The 14,796-nt window shown below is 44.9% G+C and overlaps 1 protein-coding gene across 2 annotated transcripts in view; it reads right to left on the bottom strand.

The window, feature by feature from the left end:
* AP3B2 (adaptor related protein complex 3 subunit beta 2) overlaps positions 1-14,181 on the bottom strand; it is an 86,924-nt gene extending 72,743 nt beyond the window's left edge. For both annotated transcript variants that reach the window (XM_044283338.1, XM_044283339.1), the window contains exon 1: positions 14,055-14,181. In XM_044283338.1, the coding sequence (XP_044139273.1) occupies positions 14,055-14,161 (107 nt within the window). In that variant the 5' untranslated portion in view covers positions 14,162-14,181. The remainder of the gene's footprint in view (positions 1-14,054) is intronic.
* Positions 14,182-14,796: the final 615 nt, after the last annotated feature.

Raw genomic sequence — 14,796 nt, 5'->3', positions numbered from 1 at the left:
ATTTTGCATCCGTGTTTGATCAGCATTTTTTGTGGCTAGCACACGGACCCTTTCATTTCTATGGGTCTGCAAAAAAAAAGACAACACCCATGTGCTGTCTCCATCCGTATGTCCGTTCCACAAGTTATAGAACATGTCCTATTCTTGTCTGTACTGCGGACAAGAATAGTAATTTCTAGTGATGGGAGTAGGAAAAATGCGAATTGCACGTGGAGGGTATCCATATTTTGCAGGCCACAATACATACAGACACGGTCATGTACATGGCCTAAAGGGGTTTTCTGGATTCTGCATATTGACGACCTTCCTTCATGATAAGTCATCAGTATCAGATTGCTGGGTCCAACATCCAGCACCCCCACCAATCTGCTGTTTTCAGCAACCTCCGGCACCGAACTGCAGCTCAGCGAAGTGAATGCAACTGCACCTTGGTGCCCGCTGCTGCTGAAAACAGCAGATTGGTGGAGGTGCTGGTTGTCAATCTGATATTGATCACCTATCCTGACGATAGATCATCAGTATCTAGAAATTAGAAAGGTGTTGCCTCATTTAAGTTAGTTTAGAAAGGTATTTTCATATACCATAGTAGTTAATTCTGAGTTAAGAAGAGATCAGAGTGGTTACAAATATAATCTTTTGCCTTGGAGGATCCTTTGTGTCGGAGCATAAGATGGACAGACTTCATTGGAGCCTGTTTAATGCTTTATTTCCCTTAGGCCTCATGCACACGACAGTTTATTTTCACGGTCCGCAAAAACGGGGTCTGTAGGTCCGTGATCCGTGACCGTTTTTTCGTCCGTGGGTCTTCCTTGATTTTTGGAGGATCCACGGACATGAAAAAAAAGTCGTTTTGGTGTCCGCCTGGCCATGCGGAGCCAAACGGATCCGTCCTGAATTACAATGCAAGTCAATGGGGACGGATCCGTTTGACGTTGACACAATATGGTGCCATTTCAAACGGATCCGTCCCCATTGACTTTCAATGTAAAGTCTGGAGTTCTTTTATACCATCGGATTGGAGTTTTCTCCAATCCGATGGTATATTTTAACTTGAAGCGTCCCCATCACCATGGGAACGCCTCTGTGTTAGAATATACTGTCGGATCTGAGGTTCACGAAGTAGCTCATATCCGACAGTATATTCTAACATAGAGGCGTTCCCATGGTGATGGGGACGCTTCAAGTTAAAATATACCATCGGATTGGAGAAAACTCCAATCCGATGGTATAAAAGAACTCCAGACTTTACATTGAAAGTCAATGGGGACGGATCCGTTTGAAATGGCACCATATTGTGTCAACGTCAAACGGATCCGTCCCCATTGACTTGCATTGTAATTCAGGACGGATCCGTTTGGCTCCGCACGGCCAGGCGGACACCAAAACGACTTTTTTTTCATGTCCGTGGATCCTCCAAAAATCAAGGAAGACCCACGGACGAAAAAACGGTCACGGATCACGGACCTACGGACCCCGTTTTTGCGGACCGTGAAAATAAACTGTCGTGTGCATGAGGCCTTATGGCGACGCTGCAAATCAATTGAACACTTGTTGCCAGCTTTTTGTGGGTGCCAGCAGTGGGACACTGAGTAAACAGCTTATTGTCATGGACCTTATTGCCCAAAAAGGATTTAAATAAGTTGTCACACAATTAAAGAGTCTCTGTCAGCATGATCAATATGTAGGCATTCATCTGTGGTAGTGAAGCCTCTGCAGAAGGGAGCAAGCACTGTGCAGGGAAGAAAGAATACTTACCTTTCCATTCTCCCAGCAGCTGCGCTCATCTCCTGTGTGTGAAGCCACTGGCGACTTCAGTCTACCTGGAAGTGGAGGTGCTAGTGGCTTCACAGACAGCAGAGGAGCACAGCAGCTGGGATGGAAAGGCAAGTATTCTCTCCTCCATGCACAGTGCTTGCTGCCCTCTGCAGAAGCTTTGCTGCCACCAATGAAAGCATACATATAAGCCATAATGCATGATTTTGCTAAAACACACTGCCACCAATGTGTGATAAGCCAAAATGCATGAATGCAAGCTAAAAAGAAAAGAAAGGTATCGTTTTAATCAGCATGATCAACCCTACAAGGCAATATGACCAGTTTAATAGGGTTGGTCATGCTGACAGAGGCTCTTTAAATATATTTCTCTGTTAGATGAGGCAAAACATGCCAATTTTTTAATTGGTAAAATACTCCTATGTGTCCTTTCTCCTGATTTTCCTTTGGTTCTTTCTCAGAATGTCCACCTAATTGTCACGTTCGGGCGTGGGAGGGAAACACCACACCGAACATAGGAGGGAAAGGGTAGGTGAGTTGATACACAGGAATACCTAGTGTCCTAACTCAGCCTATAATACCCTGGTACTAATGTCAGGACTGAGACAACCTGTTCCTCCAAAAGGAAGAACGAACAGGAGTCTCCCTCAGGCCTTAATACAAATGACAGGGAAATGAAATACACAAAAAAACTAAAAAAAAAACTAAAGGGAAAGAATGAGACCTGTGAAAGGCTTTCACCAAACGACTGGCATACACGTCAGATGCCTGTACCCACATCCACTCCTCTGGTCCATAACCCTTCCAGTAAACAAGATACTGAAGAGATCTACGGAGAACTCGAGAGTCAATCTTGGCGATCTGGAATTCCAAACTGCTGTCCACCATGACAGGAGCGGGTGGCAAGGGGGACGACTCCAAAGGTTCAACATATCTTTTCGAAAAAGATTTGTGAAACACATTATAAATTGTCAGAGCCTGAGGAAGTTCAAGATGAAAAGCTACAGGATTAATAATGGCCGTGATCTTATACGGACTAATAAACCTTGGACCCAACTTCCAAGAAGGAACCTTCAACTTAATATTTTTTGTTGACAGCCACACAAAGTCACCCACACTTAGGTCCGGACCATTCATATGTTTCCCGTCAGCTACACGTTTATACTTGTTGCCCATATTCATCAAGTTATTTTGAATTTTCCACAATATAGAAGACAATGATGACGAAAAATGTTCCTCGCCAGGGATACCGGAAGTATCCGAACCAGAGAATGTGCCAAATTGTGGGTGAAACCCATATGCCCCAAATAATGGCGACTTATGAGTTGACTCCTGTCTACGATTGTTTATGGAAAACTCTGCCAAAGACAAAAATGAGGACCATTCCTCCTGGTTCTCAGAGACACAACATCTTAAGTAAGTCTCCAGACTCTGATTAATGCGCTCTGTCTGGTCATTCGTCTGAGGATGAAAAGCCGAAGAAAAGGACAGTTGTACCCCCAGCCGAGTACAGAACGACTTCCAGAATCTGGACACAAACTGAGTCCCACGATCTGAGACCACGTCAGAGGGAATGCCATGAAGTTTCACAATGTTGTCAACAAACACTTGAGCAAGTGTTTTAGCATTAGGTAGGCCAGGCAATGCTATAAAGTGCACCATTTTACTAAAACGATCAACTACCACCAGAATAACTGTCTTTCCAGACGAATTAGGCAGATCAGTAATAAAATCCATAGACAAGTGAGTCGATGGTCTGGACGGTATGGGCAACGGAAGTAGAGATCCAGAAGGTCGAGTATGTGTCACCTTAGCACATGCACAAATACTACAGGCTGACACATAGTCCTCAACACACTTGCGCAACCCCGACCACCAGAATCTATGAGAGATAAGGTCGGCAGTGGATCTACTCTCAGGGTGTCCCGTAAGAACCGTACAGTGATGTCCCTCAAACATCTTATGATGCAATTCTGATGGAACAAACAATTTCCCAGAGGGGCAAGACTCCAGTGCGTCTCCCTGAGCCTCTAAGACCTTCACCTCTAGGTCAGGGAATAGAGCAGATATCACCACCCCCTCCGACAGTATTGGACTCGGATTTCCAAAATCACCACCTCCAGGAAACTACATGACAAGGCATCTGCCTTGACATTCTTAACCCCAGGACGATAAGTGACAATGAAATTGAATCTGGTGAAAAACAAAGACCATCTGGCCTGCCTCGGGTTCAGTCATTTAGCCGACTCCAGGTAAGCCAGATTTTTGTGATCTGTGAACACCTCAAAAGCCAACTTAATGGCCATCAACTCTCTGTTACCCACATCGTAATTTCTCTCTGCAGCAGAGAGTTTTTTAGAGAAAAATGCACATGGTCGCCATTTACCAGGTGATGGGCCTTGCGATAAGACTACTCCTACCCCCAACTCGGACGCGTTAACTTCCACAATGAAAGGTTGTGATACTGTCACGGCTGTGTCTCGGTTTCTGTGTTGTCTGCCGTGACATGTTTGTCGTGAATGCTGGTTGCCTGGGGCAACGTGTAGTTTATGCAGCATGTGTGTACACTTTTCTCTTTTTGTTTGTTATTACCCAGGAGACCTCTCACCGAAGGCACAGACAGACAGGGAAATGTCTAGCATCCATGCAGGACCGTACACACCAAAACAGACCAGACATGGAACAACAACTAGACATACAACACAAACCCTGAACATAAACCACACCATACATAGAAACGGGTAAGGTAGGAAGAAATGGTAACAATGGGATGAAATTGATGTCTCACTAGGTGGCCCTCAATATCTGGGCAGATGGAATACCCAGAACAGGTGCATAGCTCCAGCACCAACAGAGGCTGGAGGACAACTACCGTAAACCCCAGACTACCAGCCACAGGCAATATAAGCACCTAGTGACCACACCCAGCCAGGTAGTTAACCCCACAAGCACCAGACAGGGAAGGGAAACAAACCTTAAAGGAGAAGTGTACACACATGCAGCATAAACTACACGTTGCCCCAGGCAACCAGCATGCACGGCAAATAACACACAGACCGAGACACAGCAGTGACACTCCTCCCCCTCAAAGCCCTCCCAAAACTGAAACGTGGAAACAAGGTGGAACACGCAAAACTAAGAGGGGAGGGAGTGAAAGATCAGCGTCAGCGCAAGCAAGTCACCCCAAACCTGCTGCCAGCACGCCCGAACCACCAACTAGGAAACAGGCAGCCAGCCAACAAACAGTCAAGAGTGACCGCACTGAACAATGCGTCCAAACTCAGACCAAGTTCACACCAGGTCGCTGCCAGCAAGCATCCCCCAACCAGCAAACACCAAAGCCAGATTTGCCATTTTTTTAAATGCAGAATGCACGTGGCTTTTTTGGTCTTTTATTTTTTTTCGCGTGGTATCGAATGGTATCGAGTATCGCAATACTTTTTTATGGCATCAAAATCAAATCAAAATTTTGGTATCGCAACAACCCTAGAACAGATGACACTGCATGGCATCAGTCTGTGGCATCCATTTAATGTATATGTTAAATGGATGGGAAAACGTAATGTGAACTCAGCTTTAGGACTCATGCACACGACCGTGCCGTTTTTTTGTGGTCTGCAAAAAACTGAAGCCGCCCGTGTGCCTTCCGCAATTTGCGGAATGGAACGGGCGGCCCATTGTAGAAATGCCTATTCTTGTACACAAAACGGACAAGAATAGGACATGTTATATTTTTTTTACGGGGCCACGGAACGGTGCAACGGATGCGGACAGCACACGGAGTGCTGTATGCATATTTTGCGGCCCCATTGAAGTGAATGGGTCCGCATCCAAGCCGCAAAAAATGCATCTCGGATGTGGACCACAAAAACGGTTGTGTGCAGACAATTACAATTGCTTTTCAATGGCTTTTGTTTTGGAGTATCAAGATGAGTTAAAGGGCTTCTGCCATCAGGAACATTGTTATTAAACTGTCTGACTTTGGACATGTGCTAATGTCAGCTGAAGATAACAGTCTTTGTCCCTTCTTTCTTATGCTGTGAAGATACGAGATGTGCAGCACCTGAAACTACGGATACTGGAAGCCTGTGCTAGCATTTCTCCTGCGGTGTTGCTATCAGCATATGCTGTGAAGATACGAGATGTGCAGCACCTGAAACTACGGATACTGGAAGCCTGTGCTAGCATTTCTCCTGCGGTGTTGCTATCAGCATATGCTGTGAAGATACGAGATGTGCAGCACCTGAAACTACGGATACTGGAAGCCTGTGCTAGCATTTCTCCTGCGGTGTTGCTATCAGCATATGCTGTGAAGATACGAGATGTGCAGCACCTGAAACTACGGATACTGGAAGCCTGTGCTAGCACTTCTCCTGCGGTGTTGCTATCAGTGTGTGAAGAGTGGGAGAAGAGGGTTGCATCGAACACAATGGGCAGCACATTGAACACATTTTATAAGTGGTCAGAAACTTGTAAATAACTTATGAAAGAATAAAGTTACGTTAAAAACAAGCACACCATTGTTTTTCTTGTGGAATTCCTAATAAGTTTGATGAGTCACATGACCCTCTTCCCATTGAAAAAACAAAAGTTGGATTCAAAATGGCCGACTTCAAAATGGCCGCCATGGTCACCACCCATCTTGAAAAGTTTCCCCCCTCACATATAGTAATGTGCCACAAACAGGAAGTTAATATCACCAACCATTCCCATTTTATTAAGGTGTATCCATATAAATGGCCCACCCTGTAGTATATCTTCCATGTAGTTTATCATGTAGCTATAATAGCCGCCTACATTCAGTGCGCTGCCTGTGCTGTTTATAGTGCGCCCTGCGCTGATGAATGGCAGGAAAAGTCTAAGGCATATTGTTACACCATAGACTTTTTCCAGGGTGCGGGTGCCCACAGACAGGGCTCTGAGTGCCACCTCTGGCACCCGTGTCATAGGTTCGCCACCACTGCTCTAGGAGTAGGGGCAACACCCCCATGGTTCCTGGAGGCTCATTTGCATAAAATCAAAGATCATTTTTCACAAAAACAGAGGCACATAGAAAGAAGGGACAAAGACTTAGCTTCAGCTGACATTAGCACATGTGTAAAGTCCGCCAGTTTAATAACAATGTTCCTGGTGACAGAACCCCCTTAAGAAATTTGAGTTAAGAGTTTGAATGTTAACTCTGCTACATCTGTAGTTGGGCTCTAAACCTTTGGTACCCCATTCCTTTACTGAAAACAAGAGGCACTGAGTCCCTAAGTCACCCTCCAAATGAATGAATGCATCAGCTGATGGCTCGCGTTTTGCTTTAGAATTTGATGGATTTTTTTCTCAGTGCAGCTGATTACAGTTATGCTTTGCAATGCTGAAACAATTCAGTACTCTAAAATGGGACAAGACTTGGTGCACAGCAGGGGGAAAAGGCTTTACATTGTATAAGGCGCCATCTTGTGGACTGTTTGTGCTTATGCAGCGATGTTCATATAACTCAAGAGAAGCTCAGTCTCAGAGACAAGCATTTATCAATAATGGTGTAATTTGCACCAAAAAATACTAATATTACAAATCAAAAGTGGTGACTTGTTTCACCTCATATATCAAAAGGCGTGCGCCACTTTTAAAATGTGACTTTCTAAAAATATAAACGTTATTATCCGCCTATTTCTCTCAATGTGCGACATTTTAACGCCACTAGCACTAAAATGCAACTTTTATCAACTGAAAGGCGCCATTTCAGCCAACCCTGCCAGACCGCACGTGTGACTTTTGAAAAATATTTGCGACTTTTGAAACATATTTGCAACATTTCTTGTGGTAAATTGCGACTTTTGTCTCCGGACGTTTTTGTTATTGTTTTGGTTGAATGTCAATTTCCTGACAAAATCCTGCTGTTTAGCTCATTTATATAAGATAACAATAAACGCATCCTGTTTTATTACTTCCCTATCACTTGTTCCCACGACGAGTTGGTTTTCTTTTCAGAAATGCGACTTTTTGACAAAAAAAGACACTGCACCTTGTCCTGTTTACATGGATGAGGGGGACGCAGAAGGAACACCATGGCCCCTTCAGTGTGATGATTGGCGGGGCACTGGCCCCCACTAATCAAACATTTATTGCCTAAACTCCAGTGGGAACTGATATGTTGTGCAGGCAGCAAGAGAATAAGCTAAGAGACACAGCAATGCAGGGAAAGGAGGAGACCCTACCTGCAGTCCTATGTAACACCACAGTTACCAAAGTGATATCTCTCTGGTTAAAGGTAATGTAGTAGATGTTACCAGCAGTCCTATGTAACACCACAGATAACAAAGTGATAACTCTCTGAATACAGATAATGTAGATGTCATCTGCAGTCCTATGAAACACTACAGATGACACAGTGATAACTCCCTGAATACAGTTAATGTAGATGTCACCTGCAGTCCTATGTAACACTACAGATGACACAGTGAGACATTTCTGAATACAGATAATGTAGATGTCACCTGCAGTCCTATGTAACACTACAGATGACACAGTGATAACTCTCTGAATACAGATAATGTAGATGTCACCTGCAGTCCTATGTAACACTACAGATGACACAGTGAGAACTCTCTGAATACAGATAATGTAGATGTCACCTGCAGTCCTATGTAACACTACAGATGACACAGTGATAACTCTCTGAATACAGATAATGTAGATGTCACCTGCAGTCCTATGTAACACTACAGATGACACAGTGAGAACTCTCTGAATACAGATAATGTAGCTGTCACCTGCAGTCCTATGTAAACTACAGATAACACAGTGGAAACTCTCTGAATACAGATAATGTAGAAGTTCTGCCTGCCCACAGCGGAATCCATCTCTGAGTGCAGCATCAGGAGGTAATACGGGAGGGTAGATGGCAAGATGACAGACACTAGAAGTACATCAGCAGGCATCGCCGCATGCCACCAGGCAACTGTTAAACATCGCCCATCGTAGTAGCCCTGTAGTAAAGTCCTCCTGCCGTGCCTGATATCCTGGGCCGTCTCCTGGTAATGCGGGCCCCGTAGCTGCTACGACGGTAGTTGCACCCTTGTCTACATGTCATCAGCAGAATACAACTTACTTTGTACAACTAAGGGCGACAGCTTTGATTTTCACTGCAAATCAGAACCGCAGCGCATTGAGAACATATAAGCAGATAGGAGAAAGTGGAGAGACTGAATTCCAGTTGTATATGTGAATTATTAATATGGAACTACTAGTCATGCAATTGCTTATATATTATCAATATCATCAATATCTGATCAGCTGATGTCCAACAGCCCGCATCTCCTGCCAATCAGCTGTTTCTGGGTAGCTCTGGCACCAGAACTCCACAACGCCATCCACTGTGTAGTGGACAGAGATGGTTACTGCAGCCCTGATCCCACTGAAGTGGATGGAAGCAGCGCTGCAGTAACGAGCTGCATTCACTACAATATAGATGGAGCTGTGCAATATTCCTTGTAATACTGTATATGCCACACTCCATACGTATGTTAGACTTGTAGTCTAAAAACCAGGGTGTGTGTGAAAACGAGAAGATATAGAAGACTGAGCAACATTTTTAACAAAACTCTGTTAGGTAAATGATTTTTTAGCCCACGATAGGTGTTATGCAATAATTTAAAAAAATACCCCCAGAGTGTACATATCCTTTAAGCATTCCATTTCTTAACATTATGTATTTTCTAGCATTTCAAAATTAAATGGAGTACTGTGTACAGTTCTGGGCTCCTGTAAACAAGGCAGACATAGCAGAGCTGGAGAGGGTCCAGAGGAGGGCAACTAAAGTAATAACTGGAATGGGGCAACTACAGTACCCTGAAAGATTATCAACATTAGGGTTATTCACTTTAGAAAAAAGACGACTGAGGGGAGATCTAATAACTATGTATAAATATATCAGGGGTCAGTACAGAGATCTCTCCCATCATCTGTTTATCCCCAGGACTGTGACTGTGACGAGGGGACTGTGACTGTTTTTTGCAGGACATATTGTACTTTTTAATGGCACCATTTACTATTTTTTTCATCACCATATTCTGACCCCCATAACTTTTTTATTGTTATAGTCTACGGAGCCCTGTGAGCACACATTATTTGCGGAATGATCTGTAGTTTTTATCGATACCATTTGGAAATGTGTATGACTTATTGATCACTTTTTATAAATTTTATTTGGGAAGTGAAGAAAAACCAGCGAATTGGTCATTTTGATTTGTTTTCTCGTTACGCCATTCGCCGTATGGAATAAAATTATATGGATGTTTTCAGACACAGCGTTGCCAATGATGTTTAATTTTTTTTATTGTTAATTTATAAAAAATTTATTCTAAAAAGGATGTTGCCTTGAATTATTTTTTTTTTTTATATAAGTGACTATAACATGCAATCATTAGATTCCATCTTGTATTCTGTATTGAATATCCCTCCGTTAGAGAATACAGGATTCAGTGTATTCCAATGCAGTGCTGCCACCACCACATTCTTTGGAATATACTAGTAATCGGCCTGGAAGTCTTATACAGGCTCAGGCCTATTACCAGTATGAGACGACTTCCCTGATCTCAGTCAGGGGAAGGCAGCCTGGGCACGGAAAGAACGTGGCTCCGGATTTTAACGCTCCGAGCAGGCCTCTGCTGTGTAAAACAGAAACCCAGCGGATATGGCTCCCGCATTCCTCGCGAGCAGGCACCATCTTTAAAGACCAGCCTTCTGCCGTACATGTACAGTGGAGGTCCAGAAAGGGTTAAAGAGCTTGTGCGCTGTAATGATCAATACCAGATCAGTGGGGTTCTAACCCCCCCCCGCCGCCAGTCAGCTATTTGAAGGGGTCATGGCGCTCGTTCTAGCTCTGCGTCCTCTTCAATATTTACCTGCTCTCCGTCTTGGTGCCGCGCAGTGTAATCACAGCTTCCTCTCCCATTAATATGAATAGGGCGAGCAATTGTAAATACACTATACCGCTTCTGCAAGCAGAGGACACCGTTAAATAGCCGATTGGCGGGAGTGAGCAGGGGAACTGTGCAAAATGAAAATTTCAAATCTTCCACAGATAGCATTTCAGTGCCCAGCTCGTGCCATCTGAGACAAACCATTTAAATTGTTTGGCAGGTTCTACTGGGTACTGAAATGCCATAAATGTGGACATAAACTGCTGTCTGGGTGCTCTGCAGGGTTAAGATGGGAAAGACCAACATTTGGCATTTGTAGTACAGATTTTTATGGATTAGTTGACGGGCGCCATGTTGCTTTTCAACAGCCACTGGGGTAGTAGTACAGCTATTTTCTTACAACCATACGGTTTTCATTTTTCTCTTGACGGAGCTGCGAGGGCTTATTTTTTGCATAATAAATAACCATTCTCACTGGTCGTATTTTAGGGTACATGCGTCTTTTTGATCACTTTATATTTCTCTTTTTGGGAAGCAGGATAAAGAAAAGCAAGATATAGTTGTGGGAGGCACTCGGTGTCTGGGTTTAATATGTGTGGTTTGTGCAGATATTGAGGGGTTGGTGGTAAAGGTGGGGGTTGTGTTCTCGCAGTGGTATATAACGGTATATAATGATCACACCATAATTGTAGCTATTACATTTTTTTTTATTTATTGATAAAATTATAAAGATATATGCTAAAAAATGAAAAAAAAATTAAGAAATGAAAATTTCGAAGAATATAGAAAAAAATCAATTGATGGAAAACAATATCTTTGGTCCACTTAATGTGTTAGGACAGAGTTTGCATATAATGTTCCTTAAAGAGGACCTTTCACCTGGAAAAACATTGTGAACTAAGTATCCTGACATATACAGCGGAGCCCGGGGATCTCACTGCACTTACTATTATCCCTGGGCGCCGCTCCGTTCTCCCGTTATGCCCTCCGGTATGTTCGGGGACTTGGTTATAGTAGGTGGAGTCTGCCCTTGTTCTGCTGGGCATCTCCTCCTCTAGGCTGTAGCGCTGGCCAATCGCAGCGCACAGCCTGGGAGAAAAAAAAAGGAGGAGACGCCCACAGGACAAGGGCAGACTCCACCTACTATAACCAAGTCCCCTAAGTCTCCGCCTACTATAACCTACTGAGCGAAGATACCGGAGGGCATAGCGGGAGAACGGAGCGGCGCCCAGGGATAATAGTAAGTGCAGTGAGATCCCTGGGCGCCGCTGTATATATCAGGATACTTAGTTCACAATGTTTTTCCAGGTGAAAGGTCCTCTTTAAAGTCCTTGATATGTAATTTGTGTCCTGTAGGGGGAGCTAAAGATGGTTACAGCTGAGGGTGATTGCAGACCAGAACGATGCAAGTGCCTGGTTCACCCTCAGCTGTAAACCTCTTTAGCTCCCCCTACAGGACACAAATGACATGAAAAATAGGGAAGAAAATGAAAACGCAAAAACGAAAAAACCTCCGGTAGCCATGGGGTTAATGTTTTACCACTTTTACACAAAACATTTTTGAAAGTAAAATAATGTTTTCGTGTCACCATTTTCAGAAAGCCAATAAATTAAATTTTTCCGGTGATGGACTTATGTGAGGGCTTGTTTTTTGCAGGATGAGGTAAGGTTTTCATTGGTACTATTTTGGAGTAAATACGTTTTGTAGATTAAGTCATATTTTTATAGCGCAGAACGATTATCCCAGACCTATAATGGGCCCGGGCCCCTCACACAGATTCTACTTACCTCGCTCCCCGTCACCTGTGTCACTCCTGATCCCTGCACGGCCGCCACTGCATCTCCTCGTCGTGCGGATGAAAACATCCTACGACGACGGGGGATGGGGGCTGGAGTTTTTTGGGGGTGGACATTCATTAGCGTCCCATGACAGGAATGAGCCTCTCTAGCATCGCGGGTGACGCTAGGGAGGCTCGTTCCCGGCGCAACCTGCTATTGGCTCCCCTCCAAGGCTGGATGTTTTAATCCGTGCGACGGGGAGATGCAGCGGCAGCCGTGCCGGCATCAGGAGCAACGCGGGTGCCGGAGAGCGTGGTAAGTACAATCTGTGTGAGGGGTCCAGGCATATGGGGGGAGGGCATTATAGGTCTTGGATTACCCCTTTAAGGATGCTGTATTTCCATTTGTTAGGCCTCCTAGTAATTTGCCTTTTACTGTTCTTTTATTCTCCCCTTCCTTCATTCACTGTGATCAATAAATGCTAATCACCGCTGGGCAGATGTGGTTCCCCTTGGCATCTGGTCCCTATAGCAGGTGTCATGCCCGCAATCCCAGTCCAGACACCCCTATATCTCCAGTTCTGAGAACCCCCGGGACCATTTTACATACAGTGCAGTGGGTGAATTTCATCACTGCCTTATTTTTTATAAACTACTCTTATATTTTTGAGCTTTCAACTAGGACTAAACTGGGATTAGTTACTTTCTGGTGGTCCACGCTGTGAGATACCTGCCCGACCATGACATGCAGCACCCGCCATACATAGGCTCTTGACCATGAGACTAGACAAAGCGTCAAGTGTCTGAAAACACAAAAATGTGTCATTTTCTTATACAAATGGGTCCTGGTGGGGTTACCATGAGTGTGGTGATGTGTACGACGGGGGGGGGATATGTGGGTGCAGGGGGTGACATTGGCCCTAGCGCCTCTGGTACTTTTGATGGTGACCACTACTCTATTTGGTTGAACCCCTGAAAGTTCTTATTTTTGAGATGTGAGCTCTCAGGGGCCACAGCACAGAGCCTGCATTGTTCACACACAGTATACAAAGTAACTGTTATTAGGACTAGCCCAGGGTTGCCAACCGCCCAGAGATTTCTGGACCGTCCATAATAATAGGCGACTTTTTTCTTGTGTCCGTAAGAAGAAGAATAGATGTGTCCATGATTTGTTTGCGGCTGGCGGTACTTGATTAGACTATTTTGGTTGTAATTCTTATCAGCTCACAGTTCTCGTCAGTATATGGAGCTATAGACATGACTTATAATCCTTATTATTTATTGCGGTTTCCTAATTTGTCCATAAAAAAATGTTGGCTGCCCCTGATCTTGGGATAAACTGTCCAGAAAAAAAAAGAATTCTGGTTGGCAACCCTGGTCCTGCTGCCCATAGCTTGCATGCCATGATGGCACCCTTGTCAGTAGGCCCCAGCCCTGGGATGTATGGAGCCCCCACCCCCTCCCCCGCCACCATTGTCTGCAGCCCCGGTCAGTGTACGGATGCACGAGGAGTGATACCGCGGTGTAATACAGCCCTGTGTGCACGCCGGCCCTGGCACTATGGCTGGCCGCAGCCTCCTCTGGGTGGTACCTCTTGTAGTCGCTGCTGAAGATGCCTCCGCTGGCCGGGTCCTGGCCATATTCGGGCTCCCCCAGGCTGCCCCCCTTCTCCTCGCTGTACCCCGGACTGGCGGACATGGCTCAGCACTGTGTCTGCGGACAGCGCCTGGCAGTATGCTGCCGCCGGTGACGTCACCAGAGGAGGCGGGTCCCACCCCCGAGTTAACCCCGTCAGTGCTGCTCCTCACAGTCACCTGGGCTGTATGTGACTAGGTTCGGGGTTACATAATACACCAATCATGGATGCAAAACGCACTATGTGTGTGAACACAACCAGCTTGCTTTGAAGTGTCTCGCTCCTGCACTGGGTGACAACTGGCGGTACAATTTCATTTTGGCTTGACATCTGGTCTGAATGGCAGGTTCACACCTTGGCTCCATCTTTGTTCCATTTTATGTTTTTTTTTCTTTCTTTCATTTGGTAAAAATCTCATTCACACATCGCATCCGGAAACCATCTGGTGCGCTATTTTGAAATCTGTCTCATTTTTAAAATTTTTCCATGGAGTGCCACCTTCGCATAGAATATTATTACCTAGAGCCGGGCCCCTATGCAAGAATATGGGCCCCTTCTTCCCGGATAGCTCAGCATAGAGTCTCCCTCACAATCCCCCAGTAAGGCTTTGTGCACACAGCCGTGTCCGTATTTCAGTCCGCAAATTATAGCTCCACAAACTACAAATCCCCCCCCCCCCCCCATGCGCATTCTGTAT

The sequence above is a fragment of the Bufo gargarizans genome, chromosome 2 (genome assembly GCF_014858855.1).
Source record: "Bufo gargarizans isolate SCDJY-AF-19 chromosome 2, ASM1485885v1, whole genome shotgun sequence".
Lineage (NCBI taxonomy): Eukaryota > Metazoa > Chordata > Amphibia > Anura > Bufonidae > Bufo > Bufo gargarizans.
Note: the sequence above shows the minus strand (reverse complement) of the source record. Positions and strands in the feature narration are given on the sequence as shown.